The sequence below is a fragment of the Aotus nancymaae genome, unplaced genomic scaffold, assembly GCF_030222135.1.
Source record: "Aotus nancymaae isolate 86718 unplaced genomic scaffold, 86718_ANA_hifiasm-v0.15.2.pri h1tg000002l, whole genome shotgun sequence".
NCBI lineage: Eukaryota > Metazoa > Chordata > Mammalia > Primates > Aotidae > Aotus > Aotus nancymaae.
This window is the reverse complement of record NW_026988413.1, coordinates 7,520,816-7,542,288: the sequence shown is the minus strand read 5'-3', so window position 1 is coordinate 7,542,288 and position 21,473 is coordinate 7,520,816. Positions and strand designations below refer to the sequence as shown.

The 21,473-nt window shown below is 56.9% G+C and overlaps 1 protein-coding gene across 1 annotated transcript in view; it reads right to left on the bottom strand.

The window, feature by feature from the left end:
• WDR86 (WD repeat domain 86) overlaps positions 1–21,473 on the bottom strand; it is a 54,346-nt gene that overhangs the window by 6,769 nt on the left and 26,104 nt on the right. The window contains exons 1-3 of the mRNA XM_012442913.2: positions 20,281–20,906; positions 12,464–12,605; positions 7,290–7,710 (exon numbers count right to left, since the gene is read on the bottom strand). Coding sequence (XP_012298336.1) covers positions 7,290–7,710; positions 12,464–12,605; positions 20,281–20,443 — 726 coding nt within the window. The 5' untranslated portion in view covers positions 20,444–20,906. Of the gene's footprint in view, positions 1–7,289; positions 7,711–12,463; positions 12,606–20,280 lie in introns of the transcript that reaches the window.

The window sequence follows — 21,473 nt, the reverse complement described above, 5'->3', positions numbered from 1 at the left end:
TGTGGTCCCCACCGGGTCCCCAACGCCTCAACCTCCCAGACCCGGACCCAGAAGTTCTTTCCTTTCTGTGGCTGGATTTGAAATGCTTCGTTTCTTTAAAATTACAATGTTGCTATCTGAGTTCAAAAGTGGGTGCATAGGTGTCTGTTTTAGTATTTGCTACAATTTACATTTGAAATGTTTCATAACTGTTTAAAACATCCCTATAAAACCATGAAGGGACAGGGCAGAGACTCTCACTCTCCGCCTTCACAAGGACCCCGGGTCAAGCCCACAACCTGGACGATCCCTCAGAGAGCAAGGGAGGGGGCTGACCCGCAACACAGGGGCCACCACAGACAGGGTGCCCCTCGCTTTTTGTCCTTGGGTTTGTCACTTAGAAGCGGGTCCTCACACCACCTCTGGTCCAACCCTCTCCAAAGGAGGCCTGTGTGCCCCCGGCTCTGTCCACATCCGGCTTCTGGGACCCCTGAGGTCCCTAGGCTCCACCCTGCAGGCAATCCTGTAAAAAGTGAGGGAGGCACGGCAGTTTCTCAGGACCTCACTTCTGCTTTTGGCCAACTTGGAGTGGGCCGCCGGCTTCAGGGAAGCAGGGAAGGTGCTTCGTGGCTACCTGGTCCCCAGGCTGACAGTCGGAGGTGGGGTATACGAAGCTACAGTCTGAGAGTCCGTGCCCCCCAAATTCAAGCTGGAACTTAACCCCCACTGTGATAGCATTAGGAAGTAAAGTGGTCATGAGGCCCCGCCTCATGAATGGGATGAGTTCCCTTTTATAAAAGGGCTTGAGGGAGCCTGTTTGTCCCTTCGTTGAAGACGAAGGATGCGGCAAGAGCAGCACCTGCCAGACCCGGAATGTGCTTGACCTTGGATTTCCCAGCCTCTGGAACAGTGAGAAATACATTTCTATTCTTTATAAATTACTCAGTCAGATGAGCTTTCACCATGTTGCCTAGGCTGGTCTCGAACTCCTGGCCTCAAGTGATCCACCCACCTCAGCATCCCAAAGTGCTGGGATTACAGGCATGAGTCACCTCGTCCAGCCCTCTGATCCATGGTATTTTGTTACAGGAGCAGCAATGGACCAGGACTCTGGGAATCTCTGCACAGCCTCCTCTCTTCCTCCCGGCTTCTGGAAAGGCTGCCAGAGTTATCTCCACAAACCAAAGGAGCCTGACCTGCATGACGTGAGTGGCACAGACACCACAGCTCAGTCAAACACGCCATCACCGGCAGCTCCCTCAGGGTCCCCGTGGACACCCCACACTTGGCCCACCAGGAAACCTCGGCCTCTCTCTCCCTTGACTCACAAGCACACGCGCTTCTTCAGCAAAATGATGCCAGAGGTGACACAACGGGGCTCACAAAGCCACTGTGGGGACCCGGGAGTCTCAAGGGCACCTGGGAAGGAGGGCGCCCGTGCCTCCCTGCTCGGAGCAGGGAGCCGTGGGAAGTCCTTTTGAAAAGCTCACTTCCTGGTTTCAGGTGCACCTGCCAGGCCTGTACCCACAGGCAGGGGCAGAGAAGGACGCCTGGAGGTGGGTGTGAGGCCCTCTCTCATTTGGAGGAAGGGGACAGAGATGAGGTGTCCTAGACCATGGCTCAGTGCCCCCAACTGCACGCCGAGAGCAGGGAAGAGCACCAGGGGGGTCTGTGCTTCACTCTCAGAGGGCAACGGTGCCACCTGCTTCACGGGGTTTCTGGGCTGAGGTGGAGAAGCCACCCGGCCGCGCTGGCTGAATGCACGATCTCCAGCCCAGCAGCACGCTGAGGCTAAGTGAAGACCCCAGGCAGGCCGTGGGGCAGGGCCCCGAAAGGATCCAAATGCAGGAGCACAGGGGATACGATGGCCAGTCCTGGTGCTACGAACCAAGGGACAGTCAGAGCAGGGGGACATGGAGCACTCGCTGGGCCAGGGCTGGGGAGCAGGGAAGGAGCTGGAGGGGAGGAGACGAAAAGTCCCTGGTTCAGTATTCAACAATGGAGTTCTCACTGTGAAACAGACTAAGCCCGGAGCTCACTGCACACCCCCGACATCAGGACCCATCTGGCCACCCCAGGGACAGCCATTGTGTGTCCCCACTTGGCAGAATGTGAAAAGGGAGGCCCCCACAGTCAGGGAGCCTCAGGAAGTCCCACAATGTCCTGAGGCTGCAGGCTGAGGGGATGGTATGGCGCCCACCTCCCATCCCTTTCCCTCCACACACACCTTAAGAGTCATTTCACTTTGGCAGCTCCTCACAAAGCTGAACAGAGAATTCCCAAGTTATCCACAATCCCACTCGCAGGTACTACCCAAGACTGAGCCAGGACACACCCGATCCTCACCTGTTCACAACATCTGAAAGGTGAAAGTGACCGTGTGTCTATCCACAGGTGATGGATAAGCAAAATGTGGTATCCACACACCAGGGAGTATTTCTCAGCCACGGAAAAGGTGGGAATCCCACCACGCGCCACGAAACGGGTGAGGCCTGAAGGCCTTATGCTCATGAAATAACCCAGACAGAATAGGACAGATCCTGCCTGACTCCACTGATGTGAGGTCCCAGAGTCATCAAATGCATAGAGACAGAAAGCAGAAGGGTGGGTGCCCGGGGCATGGAGGGGCAGCGGGGAGTTGGTGTTTAATGAGGACGGAGTTCTGATTTGGGCCGATGGAAGAGTCTGGAAATGATGGTATGATGCTTGCACAGCACTGTGAACGTGCTTCACGCCACCAAGTGAACACTGGAAATGATTGAAAGGGAGCCCCCAGCTGATCAGTGGGACCCCTCCTGTGCTTCCTGGACCCAAGAGGACCAATCAGGCCCTTCGGAAAGGCAGATTTGCGAGCCGCACTTCCAGCCCGTCTGATGAAGGCTGTGGTGGCAATGGCCCTCGGTCAGAGAAACCACAGAGAGGGCAGAAGGGAGAACTGAAGTAGCCGCCTGTGGGGGCAGGGACCGGAGAAGGGTAGGGGACGCCAGACCCAGAAGTCCTGCTTCCCGGGTCCGCTCATGAGGCCAGCCTCCTGCCCACCCTGGCCGCCTGAATCTCTGTCGGGAGGCACCCTCTGTGTTTAGGGCAGTGTCAGAAATGTCCCACTGCCCTAATCAAACCTAGCTTGTAAGACAGCAGCCTTCTAACCCTGCACAACTCCAATCTTCTGAGTGGTGTCAGGTGGAAGAAACCATATACAAGGGAAGACAAAGGCAAGATCACCCCTTCGTGTGGTTCCCCGCGGGCAGCTGGGTGAGCTGGAAGTCCTAGTGAGGCTGAGGGACCAACTGGATTCTGCTTCTCCGCACACCAGGTCCAGGGCCCGACAGTCCTTTTCAAGAGGCAGATCTGGAGGGGTGGGAAAATGTGCCTTCCCCAACATGTGATGGGGAGAAAGGGGGAATCTGGAACATGGACAACGTTACAACACACTCAGATGCACCGAAATGTCACCCAACAGATTTCCCAGGGGATTAAAAGGAAGGTGCTGAACGATTAGGGAAATGACAGGAACGAAGGAAAAGAACCCCATCTATCTAAACTCCAGAACTCTAAGTACAGGGGCGCCCCTCCTCCTCGGCCCACTTCCCACGCACCATGAGGCTGACACCTTCCCAAGCGAAGCAGGGTGTCACTTAGCAGTTACCTTAGTGACTACCTGACCAGCAACCCAAACCCATGAGACGTTTGGCTGCCTTCAGCGCCAGCTGCTCTTTCTGCAAAAGCGCTGCCTTCCTTCTGCTGGCCCCGTCAGACGCTCAGGGCAGGGCACGGAGCAGCCCAGCTGAGACCCGACAGCCAGGCCCAAGCCAGCCACATGCTCCCCACGAGCGGATCTCCCAGACCCCAGCTCTGGCCAGGGGCCCCAGCCTATGCTGCAGCCTGATGCTCCCCTGCACCCAGGCCTGGCCACATCCCAGCTCCTGCCCACACGCAGCTGGCCAGAGAGGCCCTCTCTCCATGTGCCCCCTGGACCCCCAGCCTCTCAGACACCTGAACCCCCACCCACCCACCATGTTCCAAGAAGGAACAGGAACCTTCCTCCCTGATGAGGACCTATGCTGGAACTTAGGGTTTGTCCTTACAGGGGTAAAACAGACCCCACCCCAGAGGCCCCCATCCTGAAAGCACCGCTATGTGGAAAGCATGCGGGCCTGCCCATGCCTCCTGTAGCCTCTGAGCCCCCGAGGAGCGCCGCCCATTCACTTGCTCATCCTGCTGGCCTGGCTCCCAGGTTGGGAGGCCGAGTCTAACAGAGGAGGCAAACTCCACCCCTGCCGCTACCAGAAGCTGAGGCCTGGGGCTGCCAGCCGCCCAGGGACCGCCCAGACCTGTCACAGGCTGCGCACCCTGCACACCTCTCCCGTCACTGCGGGGCCACTACCCAGGCGCCTGCTGGGTCCTTCCCTGCCCTCTCTCGCCTTCCTTCCGTCTCTTTGAGACCTAATGGTCCCGAGAGGCTCACTTCCACCTCCCACAACCTTCTGACCAGCGCATTCCTAGGGGGTCTTGCCCCTCATGGCAGCCCTGCCCATCTCCAGAGCCCCCATTCCTCAGTCCCGGCTCCCTGCACCCCACACTCCTGCTAGGACTGAGCCCCACTGGCCACATGGGCCAGGCTGTTCCCATGGCACCCTCTGTCCCCACTCCTTTTGTGGGGCTAAGTTTCAAAGGGAATGAAAACGAAGGCACAGCCCACAGCCAGAGCCTCCGCCCCGTGCTCCCCCTTCAGCATGTGTGCCTGCGTGGTGTGTTTGTGGGCATGCGTGGACGCACATGGCTTGTGTCTGTGCAGTGTGTTCGGTGTGTGCATGTGTGCTTGGGGGTGTGCACGTGTGCCGGGGTGTGCGTTCACACGCATGTATCATGCATGTGCATGTGGTGTGTGCGTGCCTATGCCTGTGTGTGCACATGGGTGTGTGGGGTGGGAGCTGTCTCCTGCACTCTGCCCTTCAGCCTTCCTGACTCTGCCAGGACACCCTAGGCTCCCACTCTCCAGGAAGGACAGCACTGAGATCCTACAGAATACCCCGGGGAGGGAACCCGGGGAATCCCACCACCTCTGGGGAGGTGCCGCTGTCACCTGGGAGGGCACTGCTGCTTTTCTCCCCTGCCCGCCCAGCACCCGCCTCCACGTCCCCGCCTGGCCAGCGGCCTTTCTATGCCTGCGCTGGTTCCTCTCTTACCTGAGTGACGTGAGGGGGAGTCGCCAGCTCTATCTGGAACAGGCCTGCCCCCCAGACCCTGACCCCTCCCCTCCCGACCCCCTGCCCCGGCAAGCTCCGAGCACAGACATGAGCCACGTGGGGAGTCTCGGCCTCACTCCACACTGCTCGCCACAGAACTCCCTGGAAGGAAAGAGGCCTCAGATGCCCCCAGCTCTTTACGAGTCCCAGGCCACGAGCACTGATTCTCACAGGAACCCTGGGAGACTAGAAGAGCTGTTAGCACCACCAGCATCCGACAAGGACAGACACAGACAGCCAGGAAACGTGAAGAGTGGCGGAGTGAGCCTGCCCAAAACACGCCCCTTCAGAAGGATGATGCTGAGTTAAAGGCACGTGCAAAACAGACGCGAGCGGTGCACCCTGACCTTCCTCCTTCCTGAAAGCAGGAGATAAAGACACAGAAACGTTCTTCTCACCAGAGGTGGAGCTGGGGGCAAGGAAACGTGAGATGGGTCCGGGCTGCTGCGCCCCTTCCCCACGACGAGCTGCCCTCCCAAGCCCCCATCTCACTGTATTTGCCGATTTCCTTCTCTTTGCCCACCTGTCCCAATGTCCCAACGTCCTCAGGTGGGACCTGAGTTAGAGAAGTGGGGTTTACATGCCCCATCCAGCATCTCAGGGACCTGGGTGACCCAGGCTCACAAGGGGCCAGAGGTCCCTCCCTCCACACGAAAGCGAGCCCTTCCCTGTTCCCCCGGTCTTGGAGCCCCGGGGTCGCCCTTGTCCCCAGAACCCCACATGGAGCCCCTGACCTGGCTCTCCCGTGGGGCTGAGCATAGTAATGCCTGTCCAGGGCTGCCCCCGACTCCAGCCCCATCGCTCGGAGCCTGCCCCTCACTTCTGCTGCAGCTTCGCTGAGCATCGGGTGCTGGCAGCTGCGCACCCCAACCGCTCACCTCAGGGGTCAGACCTGCCCTGGAGCAGGGCAGAGGCTGGCCACCACCCAGCCAGGAACATCTAGACCCCCGTGTGGGAGATCACACCCAACAGGTCCTCCAGCCAGGCACACTGTTAGTTCCTCCACAGTGACAGCAGCAGGGACGGTCACGGTCGTGGCAGCTAAAGGCTGCCTGCCAGCACTGATCACGGGTCTTCCATTGATTCACCAAATCCTCACCACAAGCCCACGGACGGGGCAACTTTACACCATAATCCCTAATCCAAAGCCTCAGGACCATGTGTTTTGGGATTTTTTGGCTTTCCAAGACGCACTCCTGCATCTGCAGTAGAGGTGAGGGGACCCCCAGGCGCTGGGCTGATTGAAGTGTACACAGTCACACATCTCTTCAGGCCAGACTCTGCTGCCAAGAGTTTTCATGCCAAGCTTAAGAAAAAAAAACTTCTCATTTTTTGGAACTCTTTGGATTTAGGAATTAAGGAGGGGTGTAATCCTCCCTGCACATGTGAGGAAACTGAGGCACACAGCGGCCAGGGCAGCAACCCATGTCCCAGTGGGCCACACCACTACGGCGCCATGTGCCTCGTCTACCCTGGATGTTGGCTTAGCATGACGGGGCCCACTTCCCATCCCCAGGCCGTGAGGACGAACCCGGGAGGCTGCAGGTGTTCAGCCTGACCACACAGAGACAAACCAGGAAAACAGTCAACACCGCTCCAGGCGCCCTGCAGGCAGGGTGTGCCCCAGCCCCACGCGGCGTGCAGATCCAGAAGCTGAGTGTGATGGGCTGTGTTCTGCCCGCCCCATAGTCACATGTTGCAGCCCTACCCCGAGGCCATCCCTATAAAGGTGGCCTTTTTCAAAGAGGGTCTTTAAAGAGGCAGTTGGGTTAAAATGAGTTCATGGGGGCCCTAATTCAGTATGATTGGTGTCCTTCTAAGAAGAGATTAGGACACACACACGTGAGGACAGGGAGAAGGCAGCGTCCGCAAGCCACGGCGAGGCCTCACCAGAAACCAGCCCTGCGGACCCTGTATCTTAGACTCCCAGCCCCAGGACTGCGAGACCTCTGTGGCACAGGCCAGGCCGCCACCTGCTGTGCTTCATTATCACCCAGGACGGGGCGGCGTGCAGGGGGTGACTGGGCTCCCCTGGCAGCTGGGTGGGGACCAGGACAGTCTCACCTCCAGACATATGACAGAGCCCTGGTGCTCCCGGAACACCCGCAGCTGCTCCCCACTCAGGATGTCCCAGGCGCGGATGGTGGCGTCGGTGCTGCCCGTGAAGGCCGTGTGGCCAGGCGTGTCCAGCACCAGGCACAGCACTGCGCCCGTGTGGCCCCGCAGTGTCTGGTGGCAGCAGCCGCTGGCCACCTGCCACACCTTGGCCGTGCCGTCTGTGCTGCCGGTCACCAGGAGCCCCCCCGCCACAGCTTCTTCCATGCAGGGAGCGCCAGGGAGGTCCCACGGGGCAGAGTAGGCTAGAGTCAGCACGCAGTTGCGGTGGCCCCGGAACTCCTGGCACATCTGCCCCTCGTCCACATTCCAGACCCGAGCTGTCCGGTCATAGGAGCTGCTGAAGAGCTGGTTGTTGGCAACCAGGATCCTGGGGGCAAGAGGGAAGGGGTCAGGGGTCAAAAGGCACAGGTTCCAGAATCCACACAGCCTCCCATTTGGCCATGCTCCGTGCTGCGGCTAAAACAACCTCTCCCTGTGTCTGCCCAGCTTGCCATATTCACCTTCCAAGGTCCAGCTGAAATCGCTCCCACCTCCAGGAAGCCACCCGGAATCCCGTCACGTCCACCCCTCTCTGCCTGCCCCTGGGCCTGTACATGCAGCAGAAACCAAGCTTAGGTCCCTCAGTGGGGTCCCTCCAACATCCCACAGCAGCACTCCAGGAGCAGCGGGAAGAGGGAGGAGCGGGAGGAGGTGGGGGAGGGCAGCCCTCCCAGCTTGCCCAGAGTTGAAAGGATTCTGGGGATGCAGGGTTTTCAGCATAAGACTGAGAAAGTCCAGGACAGAGAGGGACGTGCTGGTCACCCAGGGAACAGGGCTGACTCAAGTGGCTGGGCTGGGGCCTTCAGATGAGGGCCCTGAGAGGCTGGAGAGCACTGGGAACTCCCATAGTGCGCCCAGGGGTGCTAGTGGAAGGCACGGCCAGGGATCACGCTGCAGCCAGCGGGGACTCTGCTGTCAATTGTCACGGCAATCCCCCTACAGGCTGAGGTCACAGCCGCAACAGGGGTCCAGCCACATGGCTGGGAGCTGGGGGTGGGGTAGCCCACGGACCAGCCATGGGAGACCAAGGCCCCTGCGCAGTTTTCACGACTCTATGTTCATTTTGATGAAAGCCAAGAACTTCTCCCCAGAAAAACACACCTTTGTCTTTAGTACAGAGCTTTGCATAGAACCTCACAGAATTTGTGCGCACACCTTTGGTAAGAAGCCCTCACCCCAGGAGAGGAGGCCACGAGGGATGCGAGCGTGTCTGCCCTATAACAAGGTGCCCCCCTGCCAGGGTGGGACCCTCCTGAACCGCTCCTCCCGCCACCCCAAGAAGGGCTTGCCAGCCAGCCTGGCGTGGACAGGAGACCCACTCGGGGGACAAGCCTGCTGCCTCCCGCCCCCGCAGGATCCCAGACGCATTCCTCACTTCCGTAAGCACTCAGCAACACAGACTGCACTCAGACACCAACTATCCCTTCCCAACTGCTTCCTCCCTGAGTTGCAGATAGGATGATTTTCACAAAACGTGTATTACTGAAGGCAGTGATGCGTTGATGCTGCGGCATAGTGCAGGAGGAAGCGGGTAGCAGGAGGCCTTGGGAAATGCGGCGGGGGGTGGCCGAGTCCTGCCTGGTGTGGCCTGGTGGAGAAGGCAGGGACGCCAGACCACCGAACCACTGGCAACCCCAAAACTCAGAGGCCTGACCTGGCTCTGGAAACATGAGAGGAAGTGAGTTCCTCGGGGACCTCACTGATTTATGAGGACAGTTACTTAATCATGCAAATATCTACACAGAGCTATGGATTTAGAACCATGACCGATCCAGAATACTGTGAGTTTGTATGTGTTGTGTGCACATGTGTACATGTATGTACTTTGCGTGCATATGTGTGTGTACTTGTGTAAGTTGTGTGTCTGTGCCGTATGTATATGCATGTATGTGTGTTGTGTGTACATGTATGCATGTGTATGTTATGTATGTATGTGCATGCTGTGTGTAGGTATGTGTAAGCTGTGTGCATGTATGCTGTGTGCATGTGTATATGTATGTGTGTGTATGTATGTATGTGTATGTTGTGCATGTATGTGCATGTTGTGTGTGCAGGTATGTGTAAGCTATGTGCATATGTGTGCTGTGTGCATGGTATATATGTGTTGTGTGTGCATGTATGCATGTGTATGTTGTGCATGTGTGCATGCTGTATGTGCAGGTATGTGTAAGCTGTGTGTATGTGTGCATATGTGTGTACGTGTAAGTTGTGTGCATAGATGTATAGTCTGTTGTGTGTGCACGTGTGTATGTGTAAGTTGTGTGCATGGATGTATAGTCTCGTGTGTGCATGTGTATATGTGTAAGTTGTGTGCATGGATGTATAGTCTGTTGTGTGTGTGCACGTGTGTATGTGTCAGTTGTGTGCATGGATGTATAGTCTGTTGTGCATGCACGTGTATGTGTCAGTTGTGTGCATGGATGTATCGTCTGTTGTGTATGCACGTGTGTATGTGTCAGTTGTGTGCATGGATGTATAGTCTGTTGTGTGTGCACGTGTGTATGTGTAAGTTGTGTGCATGGATGTATAGTCTGTTGTGTGTGTGCACGTGTGTATGTGTAAGTTGGGTGCATGGATGTATAGTCTGTTGTGTGTGCACGTGTGTATGTGTAAGTTGGGTGCATGGATGTATAGTCTGTTGTGTGTGCACGTGTGTATGTGTAAGTTGGGTGCATGGATGTATAGTCTGTTGTGTGTGCACGTGTGTATGTGTAAGTTGGGTGCATGGATGTATAGTCTGTTGTGTGTGCACGTGTGTATGTGTAAGTTGGGTGCATGGATGTATAGTCTGTTGTGTGTGCACGTGTGTATGTGTAAGTTGGGTGCATGGATGTATAGTCTGTTGTGTGTGTGCACGTGTGTATGTGTAAGTTGGGTGCATGGATGTATAGTCTGTTGTGTGTGCACGTGTGTATGTGTAAGTTGTGTGTGCACGTGTGTATGTGTCAGTTGGGTGCATGGATGTATAGTCTGTTGTGTGTGCACGTGTGTATGTGTAAGTTGGGTGCATGGATGTATAGTCTGTTGTGTGTGTGCACGTGTGTATGTGTAAGTTGGGTGCATGGATGTATAGTCTTGTGTGTGCACGTGTGTATGTGTAAGTTGTGTGCATGGATGTATAGTCTCGTGTGTGCATGTGTATATGTGTAAGTTGTGTGCATGGATGTATAGTCTGTTGTGTGTGTGCACGTGTGTATGTGTCAGTTGTGTGCATGGATGTATAGTCTGTTGTGTATGCATGTGTATGTGTCAGTTGTGTGCATGGATGTATAGTCTGTTGTGTGTGTGCACGTGTGTATGTGTAAGTTGGGTGCATGGATGTATAGTCTGTTGTGTGTGTGCACGTGTGTATGTGTAAGTTGGGTGCATGGATGTATAGTCTGTTGTGTGTGCACGTGTGTATGTGTAAGTTGTGTGCATGGATGTATAGTCTGTTGTGTGTGTGCACATGTGTATGTGTAAGTTGGGTGCATGGGTGTATAGTCTGTTGTGTGTACACGTGTGTATGTGTAAGTTGGGTGCATGGATGTATAGTCTGTTGTGTGTGTGCACGTGTGTATGTGTAAGTTGGGTGCATGGATGTATAGTCTGTTGTGTGTGCACGTGTGTATGTGTAAGTTGTGTGCATGGATGTATAGTCTGTTGTGTGTGTGCACGTGTGTATGTGTAAGTTGGGTGCATGGATGTATAGTCTGTTGTGTGTGCACGTGTGTATGTGTAAGTTGTGTGTGCACATGAGAGAGAAGATCTGGCCGAGTATGACCTCTACCTGTAATGGTCCAGTTTTGCTTTGGAGAAGCAGCTGACAGGTGTGTGTTTGGCAGCTGAGGGCCCACTGGTCACACAGTGGGCCTTCTCCCCGCTGAGCCCACCGCAGCCTCTTCCTGACTCACAGGAGGGTGCTCCCCAGCCCCACTCTCTTTTTCCACAGCAAACTTCTTTCTCAGGGAAGTCAGAGTGCTGGGAAGAGGCCAGTGGAGCCGGGAGCCCTGAGTTCTCACTCTAGCACCTTCTTCACCACCTGTGGGCTGCCTGGGCCGGTCTCAGGGCCTCACCTGCTTCAGCCAAGGAAGGCCGGGCTGGCCGGGCACCCTACCTGGTGCCAGCATACCCGCCCCTTCACTCTGAGAAGTCCCCACATCCCTTCAGCCTCCTCTTCAGGGTGTCACCCAGTTCCCCGCCGGCTAACAACTATCGCTTCTGTCTGCAGCCACCTGGGACTCCAGCAAGCTGGACTGACGGGTCTCAGTGCCCTTCCTGTCCCCCTCATGCACTGGTCCATTGACTGGGGATTCCAGTCAGAGCTCATACAGCAGTGTCCCTCTGGCGGGGTTAATCCTGTCTGTTCTGTACCCCCAGGCCCACCTTCAGGACCCCCCGCCGAGTGCCAGCCTGCATGGGCCCTGTCCTTACTTGGGTCAACCTCCAGGCAGTGCCCCTCCTCCAGTGCAGCTGCCAGACTTGGGGGGCATCAGGAGGCTTCCCTCGGGGGTCCCAGGAGACCACCGCAAGTGACTCTAACAGTGTCCAACTGATCTGATCAGCAGAGGAATTTCCATTGCTCAGCTCAGACCCAAGTTCAATGAGAAAGGAACTATTCCAGCCTTCTTGAGAAGGAGGGGGTGGGATATTTTCCATAGCCACAAAAAAGGAGACGTTTAAAAATATCCTCAACTCCATCTTCGGAACAATCCCCACACTCCTCCTCCTAAGAACCTTTGGTCCACCATCGGGTCTCAATTAAATCATTTCCTATGGAATCTGTCCCCTTCCGTACAAGCTGTAGGCTCTGGCGCCTTTCCCTGCACCCAGCGGGAAGCAGCTGTACCCCCAAGGAGGAAGCATCAGGCTCGGTTCAGTGGATGAGTGGTGCCCCTCACCCCACAGGCAGCCCCGGGCACTGAGCTCGCTGCCTGTCCTGGGTCCACGTCCCTGTGTGCTACTGACCGCCTCCCAGCTGTCCGTATTTTGACTTCCCCAGAGAGCCGAGGGCCCTCCCAGGCAGGGGCCCATATCTCTGACCCCTCGGCCCCACCGGGTGCCTATGGTGAGACTCAGCCCAAGACCCCAGCCAGGCTGACCTATTCACGATGGACGTGTGTCCTCGGTACACCTGCAGACACTGCCCGGTCAGCACGTCCCACCTCCTGATGGTGCAGTCGGCGCTGCATGTGAAGGCGGCCTCATCCTCCAGCTGGCAGAAGGTCACGTAGCTTTCGTGTCCTGCAGATGAGGGACGCGGGAGATGTGAGCGTACTGGGGATGCCAGTTCCTGCTTTTCTTCTGGGAACAACGTTTGAAAAGGGAAGAAAGCAGGGTGTAGGGAGTGCTTGAGACGAGCCCGGAGTCAATTAGCTTTTTTTTTTTTTTGGAGATGGAGTCTCGCTCTGTCACAAGGCTGGAGTGCAGTGGCATGATCCGGGCTCACTGCAACCTCTGCCTCCCAGGTTCAAGGAAATCTCCTGCCTCAGCCTCCTGAGTAGCTGGGATTACCGGTGCCCGCCACCATGCCCAGCTAATTCTTTGTATTTTTAGTAGAGATGGGTTTTGCCATGTTGGCCAGGCTGGTCTCAAACTCCTGACCTTAAGTGATCCGCCCACCTGGGCCTCCCAAAGTGGTGGGATTACAGGAGTGAGCCACTGCGCCTGGCCCCTAAAGAATGACTTCAGTCTGAGTGATTCTCAGGAAGCTCGGGAAAGATGGCCCCAAGACAGTAGGTCCTAATCCCTGGAACCCGTCAATGTGACCTTACTTGGAGAAGGGTCTTTACAGCTGTGATGAGGTTAAGGACCCTGACGGGGGAGATTATCCTGGATTATCCAGGTGGGCCCTAGATACAGCCATGAGTGTCCTTACAAGAGACAGGCCAGGGAGATGTGACACACGCGGAAGAGGAAGCATTGAAAGTGGAGGCAGAGATGGATGTGGCCGTGAGCCAAGGAATGCCAGCAGTCACTGGGGCTGGAAGAGGCCAGGAACCGACTGTTCCCTGCAGGCTTCAGAGGAAGTGTGACCCTGGTGATACCCTGCTTTCAGCCCAGGGACACTATTTCAGACCTCTGGGCTTCAGCACTGTGAAGAATAAACTTCACCTGTTTGCAGGCACCAAGCGAGCTCCTTTGTCACAGCAGCCCCAGGACACGAGCACAGACAGTGATGATGAAACACCACCCTGCCCTCCAAGGGAGCTCCGGGCCCGGAAGGGAAGACAGCCAAGGGCGGCATGTGGTCAGCAGAGCTCGGCACCCACACAGGCAGCGGCCGGCCGAGGCTCCGGAGAGAAGCCTGAGCACCGGGAAGAGAGTGACTCGGTGCCCGTTAGTACAACAGCAGCTGGGAGAGCAGGCGTGCAGGGACTGACTCCGTGGGGCGCCTCCAGGCCAGAGTCTGGGTGCTTGGCAGAGATGGCTGATGAGGCCAGGATGTGGCCAGAATGGAGGGCCATGCAGGGTGTGTGGGCTCTCAGCACCTAGGCCACCCCCCGGGCTGGTTGGGACTCTGTCTCACGGGTGCAGTTAGACAGCTTGACTAGCTTGACCTTCACTCTGGCTGCCAGGTCAATGTTTATGCCTCGGGCATTGCTTAGCAGCCCTGGGGGCCCTCAGGGACTCTGATCCTAGTAGGGCCTGCCCTTCAGGTAAAGATGGTGTGTATACATTGTCCCCCAGTATAGACAGCTGTCCCTCCCAATCCCATGGGGGATTAGTTCCAGGATCCCCTGCAGATACAAACTGCACAACGCTCACGTCCCTCTGGCGTAGTATTTGCCCATAACCCATGCGATTCTCCCGCATGCTTTAATTCATCTCCGGGTTACTTAGAACACCCGCTGCGACGCCCACACATCACTTCACTCACGTGGATTCACCAGAGTACTCAGTGAGCAGCAAAGTCAAATTTTGCTTTTTGGAACCTTGTGGAATGTTTTTTCCCTGGGTGTTTTTGATCTGGGGTTGGCTGAACCCACAGGTGTAGAACGTGCTGGACGGGAAGGCTCAATGGATGTGAGGAACTCGGGGGCCAGGATGGCGAATCAAAAGACTGTTAGAAGTAAGAGCCAATTTACAGATGAGAAAACGGAGGAATTCAAACAGCCACGCATTTGGGGGAACGTACTTATTATATTAAGAATTCGGACAGAATTTTAAAACTTCGTTTAGACAGCTGGTATTAGGTAGACAGGGATTTAGAATTTCTTGGGCAGTTTCAAGTCAATTCACATCCACCCCCTCCCCCTGACCCCAAGTTTAAGTTCAGTTACTCCTGGAAGAACTCAACTTCTTGAGTTCTAAGAAACATAATTAAAAAAGAAAAGTTTTCCAGTCTTCCTGGAGGGTATATACCAGGCCACTAAGAAAACAATGTACAGACTAAGTAAACATTTGAAGAAACTGCAGATTCTGTTTCCCTTAAAATACATGTCGGCTTACACATTGAGGGCAACATGTTTGTCAAAACACAGGCCAGATTTTTGCCAACCCCAGAGAGTTTATAAAATATTTTAAGATCGTCAATAAACTTTCCCTGAGAACAGATCCGTCCCACCCTCCCTGCTGCCACCAGGAGGGCTCAGCAGAGAGATCCAGGCTGGGGACACCCGGGATGGAAAGGCAGTCAAGGTGTGCTGTGGGTATTCAGGTGCCCGGCACCTGCCTAAGGACCCTGTGGGGCCGACGCCAAGCCCAGCTGCTCACACCCCATCTCAGCCACAGGAGGGTGAAGCACAGGAGGGAGTCGCATGGTAAGCCAAGAAAAGCGCTTCAAAGCCAATGGTGGCTGGTGAGCTGTGGCACCTGTACCTGGTGGAACTAAAGCCAAGAAGCCAGGGCCACTGAAGACCCGAAGTGTGGGGTCACTTGATGGAGTGTGTAAGGAAAACAGGATGGGTACACAGACGCCGGCAAACGCATAAAAAGATTGAGGAAGACAGGCGATGATGAAAGGAAGGTAAAAAATAACCTCCATTTCTCAACCAGATAGGCTGACCTGACGCCCTCTGCCCTCTGGCCTGTGGCAGAGCCTGGCACTGAGCCCGCAGAGGCCCACAGCGGTCAGAGCTCTGCTGTGGGCAGGCCCCTTCCCCTGGGTTTGCAAGCACTCATCCACATCTGAACACACACCAGAGTGAGTCACCAGTCAGAGCCCTGCCAACAGAGCATGTCCCCAGCTCCATCCCCACGTTCCCAGAACACTAGACAGGCCTCCACTGACCCAGGCCTGTGGGGCCACCCCAGCAGGGGGGAGGAGGAATCAGGCCCCCACCCCAACCCCAGGACCCCAGAAGAGGTAGGGCGCGGGGGAGGGAGGGCTCATCACACCTCCAGGAGCTGCAGGGATTGTGCAGAATAAGCAAAAAAGCCAAACTAAAAATAAATATTTCTGAAGGGATGAAGAATGCGATAAGATGCAGCTATTATGTTAAAAGAACATGCTGAGGCTGACGGGTTTCTGCCAAGGTAGCGCCTGTACACCCCGAGGACTCGCTGGAAGTTTCAAGTTCAACTGCTCCCTCCCCCACCACCCCATGCAGGGAAAGCAGGCGGGTCTTGCTGGTGTCAGGTCTCTGTGGGCAGCAGTAGGCCTGGTGCCCCAGACTCGCATGGAAGCCGTGCCTCCCTTCTGTGTCCCAGCTCTAGACAATGGACAGGACAGCCACCCTGGAGGCCACATGGGGCAGGGATGTCACCGCTGACTGGCTTCCTCCAGCCCTTGTAGCACAAGGGTCATTTTCACCGGTGGGGGAAGCCCCACTGAGTCTGCTGTCCAGGGCTGAGCCTTCCTCTGCCCTCCAGCCCCTCTCTTTTCTACACTGGCTAGCTGTGGCCATCCAACCTGGAAGGAAGCCCTCTTAGCTGTTTCTAGGATGCAGTGACTGCGCCCCCCCACTCAGGCCCAGAACAGGTGACAGCCTTGCTGGTGCAAGCCACGGCTACTGCGATTCCCTTATGCTGCACCTGCGTTTTGCAGAGTGTCCCTTTATGAAACTCTCCTGGTAGAACCCAGTTTCGAGGGTGCCAGGACCCTGAGGCAGGTGACATCTTGGCCCAGAAGCACTGACAGTGTGGCTGAAATGACACTGACGTGGCCACCGGAGACCTGTAGCATACCCGCAAACCCCCACTTTGAGCCAAGACCTATGCAGCTTGGCTTTCTGGACTTCTTCTGTGGGAGCAGTCACTTGCCCCCAGGCTGTGGGAGGCTACTATGGCTCTGGTCACCGGCGTGCAGCGGGCCTCCTTCAGCCCATCTTCTTGGTCACTGCTCTCCCACCAGGCTTCCCTAGGACCCTCCCGTACCACAGGCTCCCAGCAAATGGGAATGTGCAGTTGTACCCAGGAACTTAAAACAATCCCCACCCCCTCATGTCAGAAGACGAGGAAGCACATGGGTCAGCCACAGCGGGCTGCCACCTTCAGGCTGAGTCCCTTACTCAACGGGAACAGGACAGGGTAGACACCACCGTTTTGGAAAATGTCACTCATCTCATTGAACCAATAAAGGGTCCCCAAATAAGGATACACCCAATGAATAAACCAGAAAAAGAGGGGTCGGGGATAAGCACGTGGCAAGTAATTTTTCTCTTTGCAGAGTAATTGCAATGAAGCCTTTCTCGCTGTGAGGTCACCAACTGCATTTGAAAGCCGATTCCCTGTATAACAAGTGAGCGCACCCACAGGGACCAGCTCCCACACACAGTTCTGCACCCCACTCTCCCGGGGGCCTCCAGGAGCAGGACCTGGCCCACCAACCCCACACGCCGCAGGGAACTGCCCTCTCTCTTCCTCTCCCTCTTACTCCTCAGCCCAAGGTTTCCTAAGCTCTTCGAGACATCCAGGAAAGCCTCCGGTCCCTGATCGCCCCTGCTGTCAGGAACAGAGCCAGAGGTCTGCAGAGGAAGGTCTCTGTAGGAGCCGCCAACCCCAGCCACTCTGCCTGAGAAGTCCAGGACTGGCCAGTCACAGGCTCCCGTGGGCCCGGAGCTGTGCAAGGGTCAGCATAGAATCGGAGTGGAAGGAGATCTAGATTTAGTCAGGATGCTTCAGGGATGGAGCCACCACAGGCCAGCCATGTGGTCTGGACACAATTTCCCCTGCAGCGGCGTCTGGGGTAGGAGAAGCGCCATGTGCAGTCTTCAGAAGCCCTCTCTGCCATGGACCAGCTCTGGCACCCTGGACATGTCCTGGGCCTGCACTGCGCCTTGGGGGATGTCGGCGACAGCACCCACCCCACAGTTGGTGGAATCCAGAAAACAGCATGGATGCTCTGCGTGCTGCTAATGTATCTGCACCTCCCCTCTCCTCTGTGAACTGGTGTCAATCCACCCGTCTCAGAGTCGTGAGGATTCAATACACAATAAAGAAGCATATCGGTGTGTATTTATAAAATATAGGCACCTAACAGATGTTAGGACATTTTAATAATATTTCACTGATATTAAAAAAAAACCCTACAGGAGGAAGGAACTGTCATGACCTTGCTTTCCTTCGGGGAGCCACACAAAAGGACTGTCCCACACTCAGGATGACTCTTCTGCAAGTTAAGCGTGTCAGTAGAATCTCAGGATAAAGAAAGATGACCTCTGTCCCCCTGTCCTTGAAAATTCTTGAAAAATGCCAAACCCATATAACAGCAAAAACAATCCTAGCAAAAGCGGGCTGCAGTTCTTTCATTCCGCAGAATCCTGCTTGAGCGGGGATAGCCCTGGCCTCAATTAGGGCAGAAGGTCGGGCACCCTCCCTGGGAAGTGAGTGGCCTCAAGGGGACCAACAGCACTGAGGGCCACAAACTGGGTGTGAAGGAAGGAGGCGCAGGTGCCGGGCAGAGAACTGGGCGGGAGGGTAGGCCCTGGAGGCTTGGTGAGGCTCCAGAGCTGCCACGGGTGCAAAGTCAGGTGCCCACCAGGCCACAGGCAGCCTGGCAAAGCCTGGGCCTCACTAGGAAGAAAACCCACCTAACGCACTGAGCTCATATAACAGGTCCCCAGCCCAGGGGAGCCCAGGGCCAGCTGTGCAGCAGACCCACCCAAAAGCTTGTTAGAAACGCCAATTCTAGGCTGGGTGCAGTGGCTCACACCTGTAACCGCAGCACTTTGGGAGGCCCGAGGCGAGTGGATCACCTGAGGTAAGGAGTTTGAGACTAGCCTGGCCAACATGATGAAACCCCATGTCTAATAAAAATACAAAAAAATTTGCAGGGCATGGTGGCACATGCCTGTAGTCCCAGCTACTCGGGAGGCTGAGAGAGGAGAATCACTTGAACCTGGGAGGCAGAGGTTGCAGTGAGCCGAGATTGCGCCACTGCACTCTAGCCTGGGCAACAAGAGTGAAACTCCATCTCAAAAAACAAACAAAACCACAGAAATGCCAATTCGAGAGCCCTATTCACAGAGGACTACATCGCTGGAGCCCGGGCCTGGGATCTGCATTTCTGAAACACCACCCACCCCTCTGCCCCCAATACGGTCTTATGCTTCAGAGCAATACCAACTGGACTTAGCATTTCTAAAGACTTCACATTTTCCACTCCCGGTTGAGTGCCTATTAGTGTGTGTGGCTGTTTGCGGGGGATGTGTATTAGTTTGTGGCCACCTCTCCATTATCCACACCAACTCCCAAGTGACTGGTAACCTAAAAGTCATCCCTGTTGCATTTGAAATATCTACCCTGTTCTTTTTTTTTTTTTTTTTTAGACGGAGTCTTGCTCTGTTGCCCAGGCTGGCATGCAGTGGTACTATCTTGCCTCACTGCAACCTCCCCTTCCCGGGTTCAAGTGATTCTCCTGCCTCAGGCTCCCGTGTAGCTGGGATTACAGGCGCCTGGAACCATGCCCGGCTAATTTTTTGTATTTTTATTAGACACAGGGTTCCATCATGTTGGCCAGGCTGGTCTTGAACTCCTGACCTTAGGTGATCCACCTGCCTCAGCCTCTCAAAGTGCTGGGATTACAGGAGTGAGCCACTGAACCTGGTCAACTGTTCGTATTTAAACCAGCAGTATCAGGATTAGCCAATATTGGGGCCAATATCCTACCTAAGTGGGAAGGCCTGGGCGAGGCCACTGAGGGTTCACTGACAATGGTGGAAAAGCCGGTGGTGATAAAGAACTGTCCCCAGTACAGAAAGCCTCGAGGCTCATCCAGAGGACTTCGTGTGCTACCCAGGCAGTAAGAGGGCCAGAGCTGAAAGGGACCTCACCGTGCATGGGACAGGCCCAGGGGAAGGTGCAGCCGAGGCACACTGACCAGCTGAGTGGGTACAGGACACGGATAGAAAGCAGCAGACATGCAGGCAGGGTTTACAGCAGTGAGAGGGCTCAGACTGCAATCTACCCCTCACTGGCTGTGCAACCTGGGCGAGTTTCTTAACTCCCAGCCTCAGTTTCCATCTGTCTGTGGGGTAGGTAACGTGGAGTGACGGCACACTTCTCGCACTGCTGGCCCTTAACAAGCCCCTATTGTTACTGTGATAGTCAACAGGAAATGCCGACAGATCACAACAGGCCACAGAGAGGCTGCCTGGCACCTGGAGACAGGGACAGTTTGCTTAGAAGGGGCAGAGGGGCAACTTTGGGTTTGTGAACTTTGTTGACAAGCGAGATTTCCTGCGCCGGCTGACAGATGACCTTTGCCTTCGCAGCGGGCGCCCCTCGTCCCACCCACCCGACCCCGGCCGCACCCTGCTCTGCACCCGCACCCGCACCCCACCCCCAGACCTCACCCTGCCCTGTCGTGCGATCAGTAGCCAGATGCCGGACCCAGACAAGCGCTCTCCCTTGAGTGTGCCGGGATCGGCGGGGGTTGAACTTCTAGAAAGGGGTCTGCGGGCTCAGGAGCTGGGGTTAGCGGTCTGGGGCCGGTGAGCGGCGGCGAAAAGGGGAGGGAGGGGGTGGGAGGGTGTACCTTGCAGGAGCGCGCAGCACTGGCCGTCCGCGGTGCTCCAGAGCCGGGCCGTGCCGTCCTCGCTGCCCGTCAGCAGGCGCTGCCCGTCGGGGCTCAGGCTCAGCCAGTTGATGCCCCCGCGGTGGTCGGCGCAGACCCTCAGGACCGACCCGCCGCCCCCCATCCCGCTGGCCGGGCTGGGGGCGAAAAGGAGCTGCGCCTTGCTAGGGAGGGGTGCCCTGGGGTCCGCGCCGCGGCTCCGTATGGCAGCGGCCAGCGGCCATCGCGGGGAGCGGGGACGCCCGACTCCTGCGGAGGCTCGCGGCGAGGGAGGGTGAAGGACCCTAGCTCCTCGCCGGCCCCAACCTCTGGGGCCGCGAACCCGGCAGGAGACTGCGTTGCGACGGGAGGCCCACTCGGGACCCCCGCCCTGGGTGGAGCTGTCCTGGGCGCGAGGGCGCAGAGCACCCCCTTCCCGGTACCGCTCGGAGGACGCACACCCACCGGGCAAGCCGGGCAGCGGCGTCTCGGGACGCACAAGGAGCCACCCCCAGCCTCCTCTCGCGCTCGGAGAGCGGGGGTGGGGAGAGGGATACGGGAAGCCTTGCGCCCCGCGCCCTACCCGGCAGAGCGCGGAACAATACGGTCCAGCCTGGCTCCTCCTCAGAGACCACCCCTCACCCGATCCCCTCCCACTTCTCGGGCTGCGCCCCAGCCCCCACCCCGAGAGCCCGCAGCCTCCCCCCGCCGTCGCTACGCGGGTCCCGGGGGCGGTTCCACGTGCGACCCTCCTGGCTGCCCGAGCTGCGCCTCTGGGCTCTGCCTGCCACCTCTGCCGCCGCCGGGGTCCCCCGAGCCCAGGGCCGGGACGAGGGAGGGGAGGAGGAAGCGGACAAAGGGTCCGGGTGGGGAGACTCGCGCGCCGGGGATTCTTTTGGGGCGCAGCTCCACCGACCCCTCGGCTGCTCGCCTCCACCGGGCAAGCCAGGTCCTCCCATGCTCCGAGCCCTAAGGACCCTGCCCGAGGGGCTCTCGGGGACTTGGGGTGGTCCCCCGATGGAGGGTGCGACAGGGAAAGCCCCGAGTCCGCCCTCCCTGGGAATCACGCGCACGCCCCCGGGTTCTACTTTGTTCCAGCCGGGGTGGAGGTGGGGTGCGAGCCGCGGAGGGGTTGGTGGAGCCGCGCCGGGATGTCAGGTTCACCCTCCAGCCGC